Source organism: Lynx canadensis, chromosome B1, assembly GCF_007474595.2.
Source record: "Lynx canadensis isolate LIC74 chromosome B1, mLynCan4.pri.v2, whole genome shotgun sequence".
In the NCBI taxonomy this organism is placed as follows: Eukaryota; Metazoa; Chordata; class Mammalia; order Carnivora; family Felidae; genus Lynx; species Lynx canadensis.
Window position 1 is genome coordinate 170,567,586 of NC_044306.2, and position 23,454 is coordinate 170,591,039.

The window sequence follows — 23,454 nt, forward strand, 5'->3', positions numbered from 1 at the left end:
ACTGGATGTGCAGTTTGGGAGAAAAGGAGAAAGCAGAGATGGCTTCTCAGGTTTGGGGCCAGAGCAGCTGGCAGAATAAAGGTTGTGTTTGTTGAGATGGGGAAGGCTGGGATTATGTCACCTCCTTTTTATTTGACGTCGCAAAGTACTCATGTGGCTATTAAAAGTCCTCATTAATGTCGGTAGGAGACATTCCTTGTCTTCCTGCACGTTCGGCATCCTTTCCCGACTCCCCTCTAAAATGTCCTCTTTTCCAGTCATCCTACTTTTCCCCAGTTCACTCACTGAAATCTTTCTGTTGATTCAGATGAGGGAAGGGGTAGTTTGACATACGTCGCTTTTAATGGCTGTTGCTCAGCTTTTTTAACAGAAAAGACAACCTAGGTTGAAAAAGGATTGTTAAGGAGCCGGATCAACCTTTTCTCCCACCTCCCCAGATCACATAAACACCTCGTTATAGCTGCTCCCAGGATAACTCCTGCCAGAACACAAGAAACCGAGCAAACTGTAACCGCCCTATCTCAGGAGCATAGTCCCAAGGCTCCAGCCTTCTTGACTTTCAGTCTCTCCAAACACTGGATTGTAAGAACATATTTATTAATCAACATTTATTGAGTACCTGCTTACTGGTTAAGCACTTTGGTTGTGAGAATTCATCAAGATGTATTTCTTTCTCTTATAGAGTTTATGGTCTAACTGGAAGATAAAGAAGCACCTAGAAAATGAGTGATAGGTGCCACTAAAACGGAAGCCCAAAGTAGTGTCAGCTAACCCAAGTCTAAGGAAGGAAGTGTAATCTGATGTGAAAATTGATTAAACGGGAACATCCCAAGAACTGAGACACGTGTATAGCTAGAGATGGGGGCTGGCTTGAAAGATGACTTGTGGGAAGTCATCAGAAGTCAGGTAGACAAGGTCTTGAAATCAGGTTAAGGATTTTGCACTCTATCCTCAGGGCGGTATGAAGCCACTGAATGGGTTTAATCCAAGAAGTGCTAAAATCTAATTTGTACTTTGGAAGTGTCCCTCTGGCCTCAGTGTGGAGACAAGGCTAGAAGCAGAGCAACACTGGAGTCAGAGGTCTAGCTTGCAGGCTTTTAGCAAGGGTGGGCACATTTTGGGACGGGGATAATGGCAGCAGGGTTGGCAAAAAGCACGTAGTAGGTCCAAAGATACTGTGCACAACGGAAGCTGGTGGTATAAAGAGACCAGACTAGAGCCCAGTTTTGCGTCATACACAGTTGGTGACGAAGCCATTCTCTAGATAGAGTGCACAACGGAAGAGCAGGTTTGGAGGGAAAACAGTGTGTGTTCAATTTGAGACGGATCAAGTTCAAAGTAACTGTGCAACGTTCAAGTTCAGAGCTGGACAGTCTGAAGTACAGGCAAGAGATGTAAGCCACGGGAAGAGATTGTGACTGATCCCCATATAGATAATAGAAAACACTAACCTTCTCAGGGTGTGTGTTTACGTGATACCAGAAGCCTCCTGACAGAATAGCAGGATATCTTACCTTTCCCTTTGTTTAGGGCTCTTTTAGACAATTAGTTTTCTAATAATTACAGTCTGTGAACAGCATCTTTAACAGCTAGGATAATATTCTCTAATATGGGTATACATTTACATAACCAGCCACATGGTGTCCTGTTAGTTTTCACTGATGTTTTGCTATTTAAAAGAACCCACGAGGAATATTTGCATTCCCCCAAATTAGCTCCATGGGATGTGCTAGTAAGCAGACTGTGGCAAAAGTATTCCATGGTAGATAAATACATTTAGAGAAACCTTGATTAAAAAAAACATTGATGGGTGCCTGCCTGGCTCAGTTGGGTGATCAAGTGTGACTCATGAATTTGAGCCCCACATTGGGTGTATAGATTACTTAATAAAACTGGAAGGAAGGAAGGAAGGAAGGAAGGAAGAAGGAAGGAAGGAAGGGGAGGGGAGGGGAGGAAGGACAGGAGGGAGGGAGGGAAAGAGGGAGGAAAGGACAGGAAGGGTAGGCGGGAGGGAAGTAGGGAGGAAATGAAGGAAGGACAGCATAGGCCGACATGAGGGGAGGGGGAGTGGATGTGGAGGGAGCGAAGGAAAGGAAGGAGGGAAGGAAGGAAGGAAGGAAGGAAGGAAGGAAGGAAGGGGATGGAAGGAAGGACAGGAGGAGGGAGGGAAGGAGGTGGCGGAAAGGATAGAAGGAAGGGAAGGAGGGAGAAGGAAGGAAGGAAGAAGACGGGCCGGGCCAGACAGGAGGGAGGGAGGGAGGAAGGATTGAAGGAAGGAAGGAAGGAAGGATAGGGTAAGGATGGAATGACGGATGAGACGGACCAGACTCAAGGAATGGAAGTTGGTTCTAGTAGATGTCTTTACAGGATTTCTCAAAGCCTCAAATATGCTGCTTTGTGATGTGACCCTTCAAGAGGGTGCTGCTATGGTTTGCTTATACCTTTACTAAGCCTTGGGACATTACATCAGCTTTTCGGGGGTAGTGCTCCCAGGACTAGTGACCACAGAAGTCTCATGGGATACTAACCTATATGCAAAAGTTGTCTCAAATTTCAGCACATAGTTCCAGAAACTGAATTATCAAATTAACAGGAATGAATATGTTTATGTACTTGATGCACATTGCCAAATACCTTTCCCAAAGGTGAGTACATTGCCAATAGAAATATAAATTGTTACAAAGAGCTGTTGCCCCCCACACCAGCTGTGATAGTGAATTGTTTAAATCTGATCTAATATGTGGTGTTTCTATGACTACAGAGAAGCTCAGCACTTTTCCATGTTTCTGGTTACTTACTGCTGCTTTTGTGAAAATCTTCTCTGGTCTTTAGCCTCTTTGTTGGGATCTTAGCTATTCTTATGAAGACAAATGGTCTATTTTTATTATCAGATATTAATGCAGAATTTCATATATTTGTGGCATTCTCCCAGTTTCTTGTTTATCATTTACTTTTTAGTTATGTTCTTTTAAAACATGTGGCACTTATACATTTTTATAAATCCATTCTTTACAGCATTTCTTTTTGTAGTTTTTTGTTTTTGGTTTTTTTTTTGTTTTGTTTTTGTTTTTACTGTTTTTAAGCTTAGAAAGGCCTTTTATAAAGCTTTATCTAGACACTTAATAATCACTTCTTGGTTTTTGGTTGTTATTGACATAAACTCTTAGCCTCCTTGGAATTTATATTGCTGCCCTCCCTGAAAAACAACTAAGGAAGATTTATAGCACTCTTTTCTGACTAATTTTCCGTCCCAAATTAATATATTATGCCCAGTCTTTAATAATTGTTATGAAAAAGATAATTTGTCTCCATTTCTTAAATTAGCAAATTGAGATGAATGGCAATTTATTTATTAGTGGTCAGTTACCTTGGTCAGTTTCAGTCTTGAGACCAGCATGTATTGTGACATTAATGTGACAAAAACCATTACATTTACAAACTGGCTCAGACTTAATTTGATACTGTGACAAAAATTTTCTTCCTCAAAGCTCATAGGAGAGATCACTAGAAAGTAAAAAAGACCTGGGGTGTTTTAAGAAATTTGAAAATTAAATGAAGAAAGGAAAGTCTGTTCATCTGTGTCAGTAATAAAAGCAGCCACTCTACCAACACCATGGGGTTTCATTCTTCCAGCCCGCTTTCTAGCTGAGGAAGCAGAGGCTGGGAGTTACTAACCACAAATGGGAGAGCAAGGAAGGGCAGAGCCAGGACTCCTTCCAGGGCTGTTTATCATCAGTCCTGCTCCAATCAGGGTCCAAGGAGATAGTCTTAGGACTCCCCAAAGGGCCCTCTCTTTTAGACAACATCTGTACTTTATCCAAGAATAAGAATCCTAGTGCACCACTCTGACGTTAATAGCGTAAAAAGAGGGTTAGCGTTAAGACCCAACCACATCCCCGAAGTTGTGTAGGCAGGTAGCACCTGTAAATTCTCTCTCCTACAAGACTGAACTTGGGGGCCCTGAAGGGGAAGAAGTGTTTCTCTCTAGTGTGGGAACTAGGTGCTAGGGGATCACCTCAGGTGGGGCCGAAGGTAAGCCCCTCTTATCTGGGCAAGCCCCTTGGCTTGGCCAAAATGCCCGTCCGCGCCTGCTTTCCCAAATGTTCTTTCCCTGCAAGTTCATTCACGTGGAAGTTTCAGAGCAATTCCTCCTTCCTCCGAACCTGCGTTTTCAGGTTCTCAGGCTGCGTTAGTTCATTTGGGAAGCGCGCACGGTGCGATGGTGAGCCAGCATCGCTGTGCAGAGACAAGCGCTCGTTTGTTCCCAGCGCAGGCCTGTGCCCTCCAGTTTACCGGCTTTGCGGCGACTTCGGCTGATCCTTTCTCAAGTCCCCCGGGAGCCACTTTTGTGGCAGCCTCCATTTGGCTTCACAGGGCCTCGAGGAGGGGCCGTGGGGGCCGCTTGGCATGGCCCAGCAGTCTCCCACGTTCAGAGCAATTTGCAAACTGCTCTCGGAGGGAGCCCGAGCCCAGCCCCGAACAGGCCGCTCCTGTTACCCCCATTGTCTGCGGGGATCGGGCGCCTTTCCCCAGCTGACCTGCCTGCGAGTGGCGAGATGTGAAAAGTTAGAGACAAAAATGGTCTCTACAGACTGAGGGGGAGCTTTCTTGTACAGAAAGGAAGGAAATACCTCTGTGGGATTTTATTTTTTCTCCCCCCCCCCACCCTCCCCTTCATCCAAAAAATACAAAGAGACTCTGTCTTTAATGCGAATGTCGGCTTTAAATCTTTTAGGTTTGGATTAACTCTGCAAAAGAAAAAAAAAATCTGACAGGCTTTCAGATATGACGCAGAAAAACTTTTTTCCCCTCAATTCATGTTGTTCATTTGTAAAGCCAAAGGCTGGTGGACTGAATAGTGGGCGCTCCTTGTTCCCCATTCATAGTTAACATCACAATGGTCAGAATTAGCAGCCCAGAGTCTCCGCCACTTCTGCCTTTTCCACCAGCGACATTTAATACAAGGTGGCAAGGGCAAGCAGAAATCTTTCTTCTTTGGCCCCTAAATTAAAATAGATTAAAATTAAGCCACGCAAACGAGGGCATTTTCCGTTACGCGACTTAGAATCTTAGCTACCTTTTCCCCCCAGGAGGAAAAAGAAATGTGGTGGTTTTGGGGGTTGTTGTTGTTGTGTTTTTTTTTTTCCTCGGTCCTTACCTCACTAAAAAGCTGCCTTCAATCTAAACAAATCCCACTGATTTGATAGACATTTCCTATTACATAGTAATTGTTGGTTTTCACTATAGACGATGTCAGCAAACATGTTGAAGATCATGTTTTGCTTATAAAATAAAGTGACTTTTATGTGAATATTTTTCGTCTTGTCGGTGTCTAGAATATAGGTGCTATTTCATTGAATCCACGTGGCCACATTTATTTTCTGAAATTCTTTTGTAATACTGTGTTTTTATTTTGAACGTGCTCAGAGCTATTTAATCGTATATATGGGGAAAAAGAAACCATAGCATCCTTGAACTGACAGTCTATATCAATGAGCCCATGTTAATGCAAAAAAAAAAAAAAAAAAATTAAACATCAGTACCTGGTCTTTAGTTGAGGGTCTGAATGAATAGGTAATCTCAAACATAATCTAAAAGTAGTAATCTTTGTATTAGGTATGGACTGATTGATTAGGAATGTTAATATGTAATTGCATATTGGCCTGTAAGAATAAAACTCTAGATCATTTTTAAGTCCTGAGCCACACCTGGTTTAAAAAAAAAAATCCTTGTGAATTTGAGTAGAGTGCAAATGTACATGCATTAGTTGACTGCTTTTTAATGGAGTTCTGCCCATACATTTATGCACTTAAATAGGTACTGAAAACTTACTCTAGTAAACAGAGACTCAAAGTGAAACAAAGTATTTCTTTTGGTTTTACTGTATGGCATATTCCTTTTAAACTCTGTATAATCTAATTACATTACAAAGGGATTTTATTATAATTGCAAATAGCTAATAGGTTTATTAATTTTTTAAGCATAGAATCATTTTCTTTGCAACCCAAAAGGTTCTGATATAGCCATTTAGTATTTGATACAAAGGAATGATTATAAATATTTTTAATACACTTTGAGTTTTACACAGTAGATATTTGGTTTGACTTTAGCAGTAACAGGACATATCAATGCAAGTTATGTAAATCTTTGAACAAAAATTAAGATTATTCTGCCTAATATCATAGATATCTTAATTTGATTATACCATATCATGATTTATCTGGATGATTTTTTAATGTAATATTTTACAAAAGCAAAGTTCATTTTTATTGGCCAGAAATAGTAAATTTAGTTTCTAACTAGGATTTATTTTACATGTTGTAGTATAAGAGAATTTAAGCCAGAGTATATTTGACGTTTGCTCCAAAAGATTGATTTTGATATTCTAAGTTATAAAAGAAGGTCAAAGTTTATTACTCCGCATAGTGACCACAGTAATAAAAATCTCACATAAAAGTATGAAAAGATTTGGCACATGGTAAAACCCTGCTATATTAGCTACTTGAGGGGGAAAAAAATAGATGTAGCAAAGACATGTTTTAACACATTTGGCTTTTGATTCCAGATTCTGCACAAGTTTGGATTTAGTTACTGTATATCCTCTTGCAGAATGAAATATTTTTAAATTATTTTACTTAAAATCATATAAAAGCTAAACACGAATGATGTATGTCTTAGTTTTTAAAGGAATGTTGTTTCTGATGGTTTACCCAGGCTGCCATGTTGTTTAGCTCCGGAGTCTTCTGGATGGGCCTGTTGTTTATCCCCGTGGCGTCTCTGCTTCTTGATGTGGCCTACAAGGTGTAAGTATACTATTCGGCTGTGTACACAAAAGTATAGATGTGTGTTAACCCTCAGATTTCTCCAGTTGTAACATCAGCTCAATGATGTTAGTGAGAATTCGTAGTGTTAATTAGTTCTGCCTGATAAATAAAGAAGAAATGAGTGATTCAGAAATTAGAAAAGTAAGTTAATTTAAAGACTTAATAAGATGTAAAGCAAGTATTTTCTATTAATAGTAGACAGTACATTTTTAGAAATCAGCCAGAAAAATCCAGGCAGAAGAAAAAAATTCTGTTATCTCCAAACACGTATATATTTTATTTATGAACAATAGTTGTGGGAAAAAAAGGTTTTTGCCTGCCTGTTTCAAAGCTTATATAAAATATAGAATGAAAGGAACTAAAACTGTACTCATTTTTCTCAACGATTATCAGTTTTAAAATGCTGTCTCTTCCCACAAAAAAAAAAAAGATATCCCTAAAGTTAATTCTATGATGCTTATTTAATAACTCTGAGAGTTTTAACTTTTATAAACCTAAACCATTCCTTTTAAGACTGTTGTTTCTGTAATTGCATCATGCTCAAAATTACTGTAATTTTTAGATTCTTATTGAAAACTGGTTGCCTGTACTCTGATTACTGTCGTACCTAGCAGCACATTAATAAACCAGTTTTGTAAAGTGTGAAGTCTTCGTATGAAGATTTACATGCAAATCTTTTTTTTTTTTTTTTTTTTTTCTCCAGTATCAAGAGAACTGCTTTTAAAACATTGGTAGATGAAGTTCAGGAGCTGGAGGCAAAATCTCAAGACCCAGGGGCAGTTGTGCTTGGAAAGAGGTAAAAGACACTAAATATGTTCTTTTCCAAGTGAACTTTTGTCTTTCATTCGTGGTTGGAAATAAGTGGTAAAACTTATATTTATGACTTTACATGGAACTAGCAGTGTGGATAGATTTCAGAATCAGAGGGATGCAGATTCAATCAAATCTGTCACTCACTAAGCTATGTGTGACCTTAGCCAAGTCGCAAAATGCTCTTGAGCCTCAGTTTTCTCATCTAGAAAATGGGGGCAATATTACCTACCTCATGAATAGTTTTTAGAATTAAATAAGATCTAATTGATCAAGCAGGTAACTTGGTGCGTGGTGCTTAATGAGCTTTAAATAAATGGTGGTTACAAATATTAGTGTGTTATTAAAATGAAAGGAAAAAAAGACTTTTAGCTTGACACTGTATCTGTAATAAAATAGCGTGTCAGGAAAATCAGAGCTTGACATAGGGCAAAGTGCCCTACAGTAGCAGTAAGTGCTTATTAGGAACTGACCTTGGCATGGGTCATCTATGAAGTGAATTATGTGTTCCAAGTCCTTTCCTCAGCACCACTCCCTCAAAAGAGCAAGGTTAGACACCTAATCCAATGTACTAAATTCACAAAGCATTATAAGAAAGAGATTAAACTGATTTGAAAGCCGTCTATAATAAAACACAATTACAAAGGTAATACCAGGAATTTACTTTTTTCTTCCTTCTTCGCGCTAACATGAGCTCAAGTTGTGTCTACACCATAGGAACTGCTTTGCTCGGGTGTCTGTCGCTGTCATCACAATCCACTGTTGTTACCCAGTTTGACAGGATTAAGTAAGTGTCAGACTGGGAACTCAAGCTGAGACCTTGGCTTCCAGCCTGGGCTCACTCTCCTCAGGCCAGGAGGGCTCGTCACACACCCACCAGTCTGTGCCTCTCTAGCACAAGTCCTTGCACCGCCATTTGTGGAGCGCTCACTACATGCTAGGTGCTGCACTGATCGCTTCATATGCACTGTCACACTGGATCGCCGTGACAGTCCTGTACAAATTCGTCACCCCAGCAGCACCTGGCGGGGTGGCTCTGTCGGTTGAGCGTCCGACTTCAGCTCAGGATCATGATCTCACGGGTCTGTGGGTTCAAGTTCCACATCGGGCTCTGTGCTGACAGTTCAGAGCCTGGAGCCTGCTTCGGATTCTGTGTCTCCCTTGCTCTCAGCTCCTCCCCCACTCACACTCTATCTCTCTCTCAAAAAATAAACATTAAAAAAGAAAAAAAAGAAAAGAGTAGCATGCTCTCCTAACTGGGCCGATCAGGCAACCCAATGCCAGGGTTATTTTAGGAATCCTGGAGAATGAGATGGATGTAAAATTTCAAGAAAGTTAGCTAACCTTATCTACATTTTCAAAGAGGGCGAAATTGTGATTTCTGGGTAGTCTAGTGATGTCAGACTTATTTCAGTTCCAAAACACCATGTTTATACCTCCCAGTCTGCACAGGTTGCTCCCCTTGTTTAGAAGCTGCTACCCTCCTCCAGACTGGGCGGCCTGATTCCTAGTTTTCAAAACCCGGCTCCGACGCAATTACCTCAGGTTTTCTTACATGAGATTAGTTCCTACTCTGCTGTCTGGGTACTTTGTGCCTCTGTTGTCACATTTACTTTATTTTATCATAATGTGTGTGCTTGTTTCCCCTACTAGAAGGAGCTCCTTGAAAGAGAGGCCCCCTTTTTAGTCTTTACCGAGACCCAGCACCTAGCACGGTTCCAGGAACATAACGGCACTTGATAAACATTTGTTGAATGGGTGATCGAATGGTCAAGAGAATGACCTGAGGGATGAATGAACGAATGAATTAGTGGGTGGCAAATAGATGGTTGACTCATGGGTAGTTAAATAAAAATTCGATAAATAAGAACCTAGAGTTACACAGGTTACACTCTCCAAATTAGTCATGTCCAGAGAAGTAACAGTGGTTTACTTCTTTGTCCTAGAATGATGCCATCTTGTTAGCTGGCCATCCCCAATTTGTTTCAGTCTCCACTAAGCTCTATTGTGAAGTCAAGCTGTACATAAAGGGAAACTGCATCAGAGAAACTATAACTTGTAAGCACTGTATCCAGATTAGCACTTACAATAATGTATGTCTTATGTTTACTCATGTTCAAAAACTAAAACATTTTGGTTGAGACAGTCTTGTTTAGTGGAAATAGTAGGTCAATTACCATATTATGCAGTGAATTAGGAATATTCCCTCCAATCTTACAATGAAATTTGGGGGGATGGGGTGGGAGATGTGTTTGATCATCTAAGTACAGTATGTTGCTTTCAACCTTGGGTTATGGTGGAATTCAATTTAAGTCTAAAATGTTAGGAGAATAAATGCAAGTCTTGCCCCTGATCACTAAGTAGGTATAGCTTATTATTTTTGGTTAAGAAAATAACTTATATGCCCTGAAACCCTGTCTCTGCTGTTACTTTTTTGTGGATAGGCCCCAACGCTCGGGAGCATAAGCATCTATAATTCCAAAATACAAAAAAGTTTGAAATTCAATTTTTCCTCACAGGTTTATAGCAAATATTTGCTGGAAGAACCTAAACCATTTGTTCTATATATATAAAGGCATTGACAGTGGTTTTTTTTTTTTTCTATGATATAAATATCCATACATTTTATAGCAGAAATAATAATTAGTTTTTGGAATAGAGGCCTCTCAGATCTCACTGGAGATCTACATCAATAAGTTGTGTGTAACATCTTTTCTAAAACAAAATAACACAAACAAATGTGAATTCAAAAACCCAGTGCTTTAAAATAAGGGATGTTTACACTGGGCTCATTGGAGGCAGAGCAGTCTGGGATACCTTTCATAAGCATGAGAAGCACGCATATACATCTTGTACAGGCAAATGTGATAATGAGATCCATCATGTTCTATTATCCAACCGTAGACATAAGCCAGCATATTATCATCAGCCATTACTAAATAGAATTTTTCCCCAGGATCTTCAGATCATTCCTCATTAATTTGTCCTTCACTATAGCCTCGACTATTTTTTTTTGAGGCCATGAAAATTCATGTTATTTTATTTTATTTTATTTTATTTTATTTTTATCTTTATTTTTATTTTATTGTTATTTTTTAATTTACATAGAAGTTAGTTAGCATATGGTGCAATAATGATTTCAGTAGGTTCCAGTGATTCATCCCCTATGTATGACACCCAGTGCTCATTCCAACAAGTGTCTTCTTTAATGCCCCTTACCCATGTAGCCCTTCCCCCACCCACAGCCCCTCCAGCAACCCTCAGTTTGTTCTCTGTATTTAAGAGTCTCTTATGGTTTGTCCTTCTCCTTGTTTTTATATTATTTTTGCTTCCCTTCCCTTCTGTTCATCTGTTTTGAATCTTAAATTCCTCATATGAGTGAAGTCATATGATATGTGTCTTCTCTAATTTCGCTTAGCATAATATCCTCTAGTTTCATCCAGATAGTTCCAAATGGGAAGATTTCATTCTTTCTTGATGGCCGAGTAATACTCCATTGTATGTGTATACCACATCTTTATCTATTCATCCGTCTTTGGACATTTGTTCTCTTTCCATACTTTGTTTATTATCGATAGCACTGACTACAGCCTTGACTTTAAAGAAGAGAGTATGGAAGTATGGATGTCAGATAATTTGGCCATGTGGATGGTGATGATGGTTTCTCTCGGCCTTTCCCTATATTATTTATCTTTAAAAAAAAAAAAAAAAAACAATTTTAACACTGCCCCCAAACTAATAGAAAAGAAACTATGTTTCTCAGTTTTCATTCTATCAGTGTTCCATTCGAACCTCCGTAGAGGTTTAGGACAGGAGCATATATCAGATGTTTTCCTCCACCCTACTCTTATCACTGTGATAATGGTTCTACTCAGCATTTGTAAAGAAAAGTGACAGAATGACAAGTATTATCTCCTCCAGAGCAGAGATCGGGACAGTTATAATCACTGTTTATCTCCCCACCACCACCTACCACAGGACAGCTGTCACGTCTGGATGGTTTTTTACTTTCTGGGGATCCATTTTAATGAGTCAACCAAAGTAGCTTTGTCAACCCAATATAAAGTCAAATGCAAACTTACCAATCTTCAAAAATAAACGAAAATACCTTAAGGCAATGTATTCCAGGACAGTAAATGGGGTTTTACCTAGGCTTTCCTTAGTGCTTTTAAATGAAATATTATTTTAAAACACAGTGTGTTGAAACACCTTACCTCCACCAAATATCTAAGTTGAAACATTTTAGTGGGCTTGGAAATAAGGTAACAATATTTAAGTGGTAGTTGCATAATTTCATTGAACAAATTAAGAATTTGCATGGCTTGGTATGTAAATGATGAAAGACCATACAAAATTTAGTAACTACTGACTAACAGTTGTAATTAAGATGGGGTTTTAGGGGCGCCTTGGTGGCTCAGTCGGTTGAGCATCCAACTTGGGCTCAGGTCATGATCTCGTGGTCTGTGAGTTCAAGCCCCATGTCAGGCTCTGTGCTGACAGCTCAGAGCCTGGAGCCTGCTTCACATTCTGTCTCTGTTTCTCTCTCTGCCCCTTCCCTGCTCCCACACTGTCTCCTCTCTCTCTCTCTCTCTCTTTCTCTCTCTCTCTCTCTCTCTCTCTCAAATATAAACATTAAAAAAAAAAAGGATAGGGTTTTAATGAGAAGGTATCTAAAGTCTTTTTGTTCTTCTCACAGTGTTAAGCTGTTCAAGAAAAGCTGAACTTTTTAACATATCCATTAACGTTTGCGTGTCACCAATGCAATGTATAATGTGCCTTGATAGTAACATCAGTACCCATGAACATCAAGGGCCTAGAACTGCATAATTTTGAAATGATGAGTAGTTCCCAAAAGGTAGGATAAGACTAGACAAATACAAATCATCATCACTTATTATTTATTAAGCACCCCCCTGTGAATGGCATTTATATTTCATAGGAGGGACTCTGTTCTACAAGAACTAAAGCAAGCGTTCGGTGTTGTCCAGGAAACAACAACAACAAAAACCTAGTAGTTTCCCTACTGTGGAACTGGAGTGGAAGCATTGTAAATCAAAACTCACATGCAGCAATAGACATGTCGTGTTGAGCTAATGTTGAATATAAGCCAAGGCATCAAAAAGGATCCTCACAAAGTTGTCTTCTGTTTTGTGATGATCTCTGTTTTGGTGGATTCTTTTTTTATAATAAATTCCTTGGAGAAGCACCTGGGTGGCTCAGTTAGTTAAGCGTCTGACTTCAACTCGGGTCAAGATCTCACGGTTTGTGAGTTCGAGCCCCACATCAGGCTCTGTGCTGATGCCTCAGAGCCTGGAGCCTGCTTCAGATTCTGTGTCTCCCTCTCTCTCTGCCCCTTCCCTGCTCACGCTCTCGCTCTCTCTCTCTCTCTCTCCCTCAAAAGTAAATAATAAACATTAAAAAAAGAGAGAGAGAGAGAGACCAAAGAAAGAGGCAGTCCACTCCAGATTGGTAGGTGTCAGGTTTAATTGGCAAGGGAATTTACATAAGGAGATTGTCTTGGGTGGTCATAAGATGAGTAGATCTCTGCCCCACCTGCCAGAATTTTAAAAGTTTATATAGATGTCATGGGGCGCCTGGGTGGCTCAGTCAGTTAAGCGTCCGATTTCGGCTCAGGTCATGATCTTGCAGTTCACGGGTTCCAGCCCCACATCAGACTCTGTGCTGGCAGCTCAGAGCCTGGAGCCTGCTTCAGATTCTGTGTCTCCCTCTCTCTCTGCCCCTCCCCTGCTCACTCTGTCTCTCTCTCTCTCTCTCAAGAATAAATAAACATTAAACAATTTTTTTTAATAAATTCCTTGGGAGCTGGGAGAATGGCAAGGTTGGGAAGGGCTAGCATTTGTGGAGTGCTTCCTAAGTGTCAGTCACTGTGCTAGAAACCATACAATTCCCTGAATCCCCACCATTGGTTAGGGATTATCCTCCTGGTGTGTATGAGATGACCAAGAAAGGTTTGCCTGAGGCTCCTCAGCTAATAAGTAACAGACTCAGAATTAAAGTTAAGATTCCAAAGCCCATGCTCTGCCCCCAGTAATGCACTCCTTTCCTGAGAAAGCTTTCTTACTGCGCTTTGTTTTTGAACACTAGGCATTAACTTGATGCAACAGCTGAGTAAAAGGATAGCCTCATATGAATGATTATTACAAACTACATTATCTTCTACATCTAAGTTTCGTAATAGGACAGATAAAGTTCCCACATCTGCCTTCTTAACATTTAATGTTATAATATTAAAGTATTATGCATTTAGGAAGGCCAGCCTGAAACCAGGAAAATGTATTTGGGGGAGAAGAAGCTACATCCTGATACATTGCCAACCTCTAGTTGTCTGTAGTCATTTCCATCTTAAACACCAGAGACTTCCCAGCACCCCGTCCGCAATGCTCTGCTAACAAAATCAGACCACCTGCCGCTAAGGCTGCCGACTTCCTCAAAGCAGTTACATGTTTTAGTGTTCCTTGGGGTCTCTGGGTCTGTAATGTTAGATCATTTTAAGAACAGAGTAGAAAAGCGACTCTAAAAATGGCCCCTTCTCATTCCCCATATCTGTTTATTTCACTGGCAAAAACAAGTTTTACAACTATTTGCAAATCCACCAGAGTTTTAGATTAAGTAGCTTTCTTGCCTTAATGTAGCTAATTCTCAGTGACAATGAAGTATGTCTAATAAGTACCACTTACAGCATCCCTCGACTTGAAAAATATGTGAAGATAACTACAAATGTCAACATTGCTAAATATTTTACTTCAGTGAAAGCCTAAACGTTTGCATAATTACAAGTTCATTCTGCAGAGGATTCTTTTATTTTTATTTTTTGTATATGATAACAATTGTTCCACTTCAGGATTTCAGAAAATTTGGCAAAACACAAAGCTAACAGAACAATTTAACTAAAACTTTTATACTGGGGGAAAAACCCAAGATGGAAATTTTTCAACTGAGCGCATTCCAGTGATTAAAACAAAATTGCGTAAACATTTGCTGTAGCACATGTGGATTACTTATTAGGATTCTTATGTTCTTTGATATCAAAGCAAAGTTTTATACATCAACCACTGGAGAAATGGCATGATTGGGAGGCCTGGTGTGATGTTTAAAGTGTATTTCACAATGATTACTCGAACTTATTGATTTGACAAATAATTGGCTTCCTGCTGTGGGAGACACCATTCTACATGCAGTGGAAAAAAACAGATGCATTATTTCTTGCAGTGTTGCTTCTAGGCGTTACATAATTAATTACGTGGATTTGTTTCTGTGGAGATTATTCTAAACGTTTATTGAGAAATAAATATTTTCCTTGTCGTTTTACCTAATATTATTTTCTGAAAATAGTTTTATTTTAAAATGAAATTAAGGAACACATTTCATACCACATTGGAGCAGGTAATGGAACTTTTCTAATTAAAATGTCTATGAAATCTCTTCTTCGTGTAATTTTTAGGATTTCTTTGCATCACTAAAAAAATATTATTTTGTACCAAAATATGTGCAAAGTAGGAAAAAGAGTAATAATTTTTGTGACTCTAAAAATGCCACGCTCAGTACGTACGTAGTAAGTCAACCAGGATTTTAGAAGTTAATGACGCTGCTGGCAGATTTTGTATTTTTTTATTAACTGTGTTGTACAGGTTCTGTATTCCCATTTGACTTAAATATAACTAGTGGGTGGAGAACTCTTTTGGCTGGATTATTGGGAACAAAACTCTCCTTAGCTCTGGGGAAAGCTGGCCTTGGAAGTATCTAAATACTTGAAATCTCATTTGCTATCTGAGAAAACGGGGCAAAAAGAATCCCTAGACTACAGACCTCTCAAGCAATCTTTTGTTTAAGTCTGATTCTCTGGTGGTCCTGTGGGCACACTGGGGTCTCTGCCGAGTTGATAATTCATTTCACACATTTGCACCTGCCCTACAGCCTCACGGAGAGGGCGCAACTGCTCAAGAACGTCTTTAAGAAGAACCACGTGAACTTGTACCGATCTGAATCGCTGCAACAAAACCTGCTCCGTGAGTATCTGAGTTCTGACTTGCAAATAAATTCTCTGCCGTCACGTCAGAGCGTTTAGGACAGCAGGGTTTGGGCTTTAGGAATATTCAACTTTTTAACATTAACACCGAAAAAAAGTTTTGCGTACTTGCAACACGTTACATAAATGACCAGTGAGAGAAACCTCTGACCACAACCGTCTCATTTCCAGCAGACAAGACAAAGCATGTTAAAATCCTGCTGCTTTCACTTGAAGAAATAATATCTCCACATGCCCCTTGCTTCCTTAAATCTTAAGACGAACCAGTAAAATAAATCTTAAGTCTTAAAAGCTCCCTCCGTACTTTTATCTTTTCTACTTGACCAACTTTGCAAGGGCTTTTTCAGCTTTCATACGGCACAGAAACATATATTTCCCCCTTCAAAAATGTTTATGAATATTTAGAGTTGTAAGAAATTATTAGGTATCATGCCCTCTTAACATTTCAAGGATCTAAAAGAGAATATAATATATAAAGCCCTGTAGTAAATGTATTTGTGTTAGTCATATATCTTTTGTTTCATGTTGTTTCCACATGTAATTTATTTTCATTTACGTATACTCATGTTTAATGCTTTTGCTTTCTATACTTCAAGAGGCCTTTTCTAAAGATGTGACCCCCTTGGGGGCCGTTGCTTATCCCCAGCCATGTTGGGGCACAAATGAGTTTATTTGTAGATGCCAAGAGCCAAGGATGATGTTGTCCCAAGGAAGGAGTCCCCTTTTCCACCTTTGGCAGTTGCATGTGTTTAATTGTGAATCCTCCTCACTTTTGTTCTTCCTTCTGGCTCATCCACCTGATGTGTATGGAAATGCATGTGCCCACTTGACTAGACTCCCACACCCTCCAGTAGCCAGGAAGCAAAAGTTGGAAGGCTTGGCTTGGATTTGAGATGCCATGAGGAAGACCGAGGGGGGTTGAAAGCATCCGTGGGGCAGAGTTCATAGAATCTCAGCTGACAACCTGCAGTCAGCCCACTCTTCCTGTTATAGCTGAGTCTGCATCTTTCTCCGGATGTTAAAAATTCATGTCTTCGTGCACACTTTTGAGGGCAGGAGGGCTATATGAGATCCCCCCGATCGGAAAATAAGTACTTAAAACTCAGAATAGAGATTCCCAGTGACTTCACGGTGATCATTTCTGTTTCCTCTCTAACTTATAGATGGGTATGCTTTCTCACAAGATGAGAACGGGATCGTCTCACAATCTGAAGTGATTAGAGCATATGACACCACAAAGCAGAGACCCGATGAATGGTGATGGGCGGGGCTTCGAGGCTGGCTCCACCAGGTCTCTAAGGAGAGCTCCCAGGTCTTCCCGGAATCTGCTGACCAATTCCAGTCTGGTTCAAGGAGGGGAAAGTGGATCTGAGCTCATCTCGTTGATTGACCTTCAGATTCATGTATATTATAGACATAAGCACTGTGCCACTATACTGTAACACCATCTCTTTCAGATTTTTTAAAGTATTTGCTGAGTCTTTGTAAGCAGAAATTGAAAATGACCTTGTATCTTGCCAGAATGCTTTCTTAAAACTGAGAATAGGTCAGGAGTCTTATGCCGTTACTCTGGGGCTGTAACTGACTATCAGTTGATTGGATATACCACAAGGCAACCAACCATTTAAAAACTCTAAAATGGTAATAATTTAAAGGGACTCTTGATATCCAGACTTAGATTTCAGAATATGCTGAAAAAAAACCAGCACTCTTCTCTAAGGAACTGACTCACCTTACTGAGCAAAATTTCTAAACAAGACATTAATAAGTGTTTGTGTCAAAAATTGTCTTGATAAATGTTTGCCAAAGAAGTTCAATAAGTGTATTTCTCATTCAGTAGTCATTTGCCCAGAAATTTAAAAGAAAGTTTACCTCCAGTTCTGCTGTAGGATCTGCATGCTTGACTTTTCAAATGTAAGAGTGATTTGCAAAAATGAGTATTTCAAGGCATTTGCTACTCAAATCTGTGATGTTGCACCTTTGGCCTTACAAATGCTTCTTTCTTGTTTGTCTTGTTTACTTGTTGAAGTTGGAGGGCACACGTGGTAATGTGACTCTGTCATTATGATACTGATTTTTAATCTGTATATATGTCTCAGTCATTTCTGATGAGGTGTCTCTAGATTTTTCTAAAACCCTGGCTTCCGCTGAAGATTGAGTGATGTCATTTAGTCTTAAAGTTTTCTCTCTCAAGAAAAATTTGCTTACATATTTATGTGAGAGTCCCAGTGCTTCTGTCGAGGTGTTTGGAAATACCATGTCGGATAAATGCATGGGCTTTTGTAATGTACATAGGCTCGGCTTTTGTCCTGTGTTTTGGTTCTTTCTATAGTTCCTGCTAGAGATGCCTGCTGTCTTATATAGCACACCCCGTGTTATGGTGACCACCCCTGTATTTAACACTGAGAATTACTTCACAGTTCACTTTTCAAATAGCTCCCCCAAATTAGTCACATGCTGCTAATTGGGACAAATCAGTGGTACATTTTCCCCATTTTAAAAACACCTGTTTTACTCAAGGCTGTTGCTTTACAGTCAGAGACAGTCTTCATCACGAGTAGATTTTGTTGCTATGGTTTTAAATGTATGTTCAGTTTAATTTAATTATTTTCAGCATTTCTGAGACATGTCCTAAAAATGCCTATTTTGCTACCAACGATAAATGGTGAAGGGGCTGTTTAAAAACCACAACCAGTTTTCTATACTATTTTTAAAAGAATGCTTTCATTTAAAAATAAAAATAAAAAGGAATTCTAGTTTTCAGATACACTTCAGAGATTGAAGCAAACTTTCTGCCTTTTATTCAGAATCCTGTTTGCCTTTAAGTGGACTTACCAGCAAAATGGGTAGAACTTCCTCTTGAAAAAAAAAAGCCAACTAGAATTGCAAAGAGAGGTGATTTGAGTTTAATAATGTCTCATTCTTTTAACCCTTTTTCTTAATCTAGATTTAAAATTAGGTTATACGTCATTTCCTTCTCTGTATTTTTAGCTATTTAGTTACAAGTATGCCCCCCCCCCATTTTCTGTAAATAAGAGAGGTTATAACACATACATAATTCTAAGGGGAGCAAGGGGTTGACATAGTTCACTTCCTAGAGCATTCCCCTTTGGGGTTCAGATTAAGAAAATTGTGAATCGAAACATCTAGAAAGTCCACACGTGTAAGAAGAGTCTGAGATCACCTTCAAAATTCTGCAGTCACGGACTTTTGTCCGCTGAATGGAGCAGCTTTCCCAGGCCTCGCAGTGGTGATAGTCAAGGTCAAGCCACACAAATCCAAAAACAAGAATGAAGTACCCCGTTCCAGAGAAGCGCTTCCTCGCAGGTACAGATCAGAACTCCTCCTCCTCGTCAGCGGCGTCCTTCTCCAAAATGTTAATAGCAAAATGTGATGAATCTAATGGAACTGAATTTTCCGGCTTCAAAAAATGAAAACTTTTATTTTTATCTTAAAACATGGATTATTTCTATGGAGCTCTTAACATGAGTAGAATACCCATGGTTAATTAATGTACGAGATCATGGTCTGAAATATGGCTAATTTCTAGTCCTATTTATGAATTATTAAGTCAATTCCTTTGCTTCTTGGGTGAGAGAGGGGGTTGGGCAGCAGGGAGTGGTCGCCTTGGTAAAACTTAAAACACAGCATTACGGTGGCAGTGATTTTATAGTGTTAGAGAAAACCCTCTGATTTTTTAACCTTCCAAAGAGGGGAAAAGTAACACAGTTTTACCAGGATTAAAACAAACAGCTGAAATGACTTTCAACTTGTATTTTCTGAAATAAAGGACACATACTCTTCAATTAAAAAGTCCCTTGTAGGGACTTTGGCAAATGCTAACACCGTTGCTTTACAATGTTTACAATTCAGAAAATACTACTTACAGCAGAAAATCCTCGTTCATTTAACATTGAAAAGCTGGGAGTTGCTTCTTTAGTGTTGGGTAGTATGCGGTGATATTGAGCATGAACTTTCTAAATGTTTTATATATACATATAAAAACAGATCTGTGTCTCACACCCAGAAAGATGCTATCTGGCAGAAATTGTTAGCAGGAGAATGATGTTTCTCAGGAATGTAGCAAATTTAAAATGATATATTTGCTGCCCACCCTCCCACAACCCACTGGATATCTCACGTGAGCCAGCTTCAGCAATGTTGCAGATTTAATGGGAAACCTTCTTCTCATCAAGTCAGGTGAACGTGTATTCTATTCAATAATATTATTTATTTACATGAATTATATGGTCATTGAATGGAGTCACTCATTCCTCTTAATTTTCAAGGGGGAAAAGTGAGTTCCAGAAATCAACACCTATTCTGATCATGAAGTTTTGTTTTATAATTCTGCAGTTCAGCATTCTCGTATCAGATATGAACATCACATGATAATTTATTCTGCATTGTGTGCACTGTACATCACTTGTAACTTGTCATTGAAAATAGTCTTTCAGGAACTGAGTGCAAGTCTGAAAGTAAAAGATTGTATATTTGTAGTTTTTAAATTATTTATAACAATGTTCTAACTGTTACCATGCTACGTGATCATCAGTGTTTATTTTTGCGCAGTTGCCCTAGGAGAGTTCCCGGTTCTAAAACTTATTTCATCAAATAAGTCTATAACCTTATAAATAACCATTTATAAAATTTATCGGGAAAACACCCACTCCATTCACATCATGTGGACCAGATCTGTGGAATTCTTTTTGTAAATTAATGTAATACCATGCAGTTCGGTGCCTAATAAATGCTTTTTAATGATGAACATTTCTATAATGCTTCTTTAAGAGATCATAATCTGATTTTTCTCACGTTAAAATAACTGAAGTCACTTGTGAGACTTAGTTATACTTTGCTGCATTTTAATTAACCTTCAGTGGCTATTAAAATGGAATGTAAGTTAAACTTTGAAGGAAAGGAAATAAATGTTTTCCATTTCTCGTCTTGATTTATTTTCTGTATGAAAGCAGCTGTGTTTTTGATAGGTTTATGGTTTGCATGAATTAATATTTAAAGTGGTCCAGGCCAATGCATGGCTACTGCTGTAAATCTTGATGTTTATTTCTGCCTTATAAAATTCTGTCATGGCCTACCTGGAATTCAATATTCAGTGGACAAATTAATTGGTTCTCTGCGCAACTTTTTTTAAATAAGTAAATTATTTTACAAACAAATTTGCAAAAAATTAATTGCAACTTTTGTTTAGCTTGCTTCTAAGAACTTTTCTTAATAAAGCTCACAAAACTTCTCAGCAAATAAATCTCCCGTAAGGAGGGGAAAAAAGCTAGATTTTATACATGCTTACTTTGAATTAACAGCAACTTTCCATAGGTAAATCTGCTCTTGCAAAAACTGAGAGCAGAATATTAAAAAATAATAAATATTTTTATGTTTCATGGTTCTAGAATAGAAGCCATAAATGCAGTAAATACTGTTTGCTGTTTGTTTAGCTATTTCAAGCTTCATTTTTCACATTTTCAAGTTTATTAAGTTAAAAAAAAAAAGGCAGCCTTGGGAGGCAGCTACTATGGAAAATTGCAGTTTGCATTTAAGATAAAATAGTATTTTCAGCTCCATGAAAAACCATTCCTGCTGAAACTGCTGTAGAAATTGTGAAGCTGCATGAGTGGAGAGTATTGAATCTGTGATCATAGTTTTCTCAGGTTTGTTTATCTCGATGTTCAATGCACTGTGTTTCATAAATAGTTATTAAAGTTGAGTAATATTCAGTTCTATGCAGTGTTATGTGTCATTGGCCTTTTGTGAATGTGCATGTTTTAAATTGCAAATTTTAAACATTTTGTCCTCTAATTGTTATTAAAAATGAAATAAACTGTACCATTACATAAAGGAATTGTTGCAGTTGTAATTGCTAGTTTTAAAAACTTTGTTGCTTTATAAAACTTTCAAAGCCAGTGTAATTATAGTCTGAGAAGGTGTCTCCACTTAATGGCACTTTAACATTTTGTTTATAACCCCAGTGATCTAGAAAATAGCCCTTCCTTTTAATCCAACTAAAGGAGACATGAGGGGGAACATGTGAAGTCTAGTTTGGTAAGAGACATGGTTAATTTGAGTACCCTCAAATTCCCAATTTCTTTGAATAAAATTCCTGTATTTTGATTCTTCAGTCAGAAAAGCCTCCCAGGATTATCCCCATTCCATATTTAAATCAGCCTAGAAGTCAACAGCTAATTCACGGTTCCATCCTTTTACTTCAGCAAACCTACCCAAGCTACATGGCCATATTTAGCCAGTAACATGTGAAGGAAGTAACCAAAAAATGTTACACATGTGACACAAAAGCACCAGAAACACTGGGTATGAGGACAATAGTCTTATCAGAAACAAGCATCATTTGGTAAAAGAGAAACAAATGAAGCAGCGATTTTGGAAACTGCTGGAATGGGATTCGTTCCCAGAGAAACACTTGAGGGAGCAGTTTGAGAAGCCTCTGGTTTTACTAGCGAGGGCTGAGGGCCCCACTTCCTCTCCCTCAGTCTTTCCAGGGACATGGGCTGCACGTGGGCCTCCCAAGCAAAACCACAGCAAAACAACGTGTACAGAAAAGTCACCTGTAAATTATGTCAAACGATTTTCACCTGCATCTCCACGCCCCCTCGAAATGTGCACGCTGTTTATACTGACCCCGTGGTTTCAGATGCTAATACGCCCTAAATACTAAAGGAAGCAGCAAACTTGAAATAACATTCTCATAAATTCAACATGTCTTCCCCATTTAAAGTTTGTCTGTGTGCGTATGGCATCTCTAAGCTCAGCTTCCATTTTGGTAACACAGAGCCACTCATTCTAATGAAAAAAGGTCTTCCTAACCTGGACAATTTCATTAGGAGGCTAGTCAAAATTTCTGGAAAATAGGAAATCTGTTTTACCATTGTTTTTATTTCATGTACAAACTAGGATTTCAAATAACAACTCTCTGTCAGAATAATTGCATTAATAACTAATTGCAGTTTTAAAACGGCCATATCCATGTCAAAATATGTCAACAGTTTGTCTCCGTAATAGTTTAATATATGTTTAATTTCTTGTTTTTCCTGAGTGTATACTAAATAAGTTTTTTAGGTTGTGCAAAGGTAAACAGATCCCAGCCCAATGAACTGAATCAAGTTCCTAACTGTGATTGTATATACTTTCAGGAACCTTTTTCATTATCTCACTTTAGAAATCTTAAGCGTTTCAGTCTGGCAAGTTCTCCACCAAATGGAATAACTAACAATAACACCAAAAAAAAAGGCAAATAGGCAGGGAAAATAAGACGGAACAATCAATCCAATTGGACAATTAAAAGTACAATCTGTTGGCTTTAAAATGAAGATTCGGGGCGCCTGGGTGGCGCAGTCAGTTGAGCGTCCGACTTCAGCCAGGTCACGATCTCGCGGTCCGTGAGTTCGAGCCCCGCATCAGGCTCTGGGCTGATGGCTCAGAGCCTGGAGCCTGCTTCAAATTCTGTGTCTCCCTCTCTCTCTGCCCCTCCCCCGTTCATGCTCTGTCTCTGTCCCAAAAAAAATAAATAAACGTTGAAAAAAAATTTAAAAAAATAAAATGAAGATTCATTTTAAGGCAAATTTATTAAATACATTTTTCTAAAGCAGATGATAAAACGTACAGGTCATGAATACGCAGCGGGGTGGGAGAGTGCTCTATCCCTGGCAACGTGGGGAAGTTGGCCAGGTAGCAAAAGGGGCCATGGATTTTCATGACTCACTCCATCAACCACAGGGCCATTTTCTCTGTTCCCTGCACCCC

General features: G+C 38.9%; 1 protein-coding gene across 1 annotated transcript in view; it reads left to right on the forward strand.

Annotated features, from left to right (window-relative positions):
* Positions 1-21,534, forward strand: part of ATP8A1 (ATPase phospholipid transporting 8A1) — a 231,850-nt gene extending 210,316 nt beyond the window's left edge. The window contains 4 exon segments of the mRNA XM_030313951.1: positions 6,715-6,803; positions 7,528-7,620; positions 15,570-15,661; positions 16,845-21,534. Coding sequence (XP_030169811.1) covers positions 6,715-6,803; positions 7,528-7,620; positions 15,570-15,661; positions 16,845-16,942 — 372 coding nt within the window. The 3' untranslated portion in view covers positions 16,943-21,534.
* Positions 21,535-23,454: the final 1,920 nt, after the last annotated feature.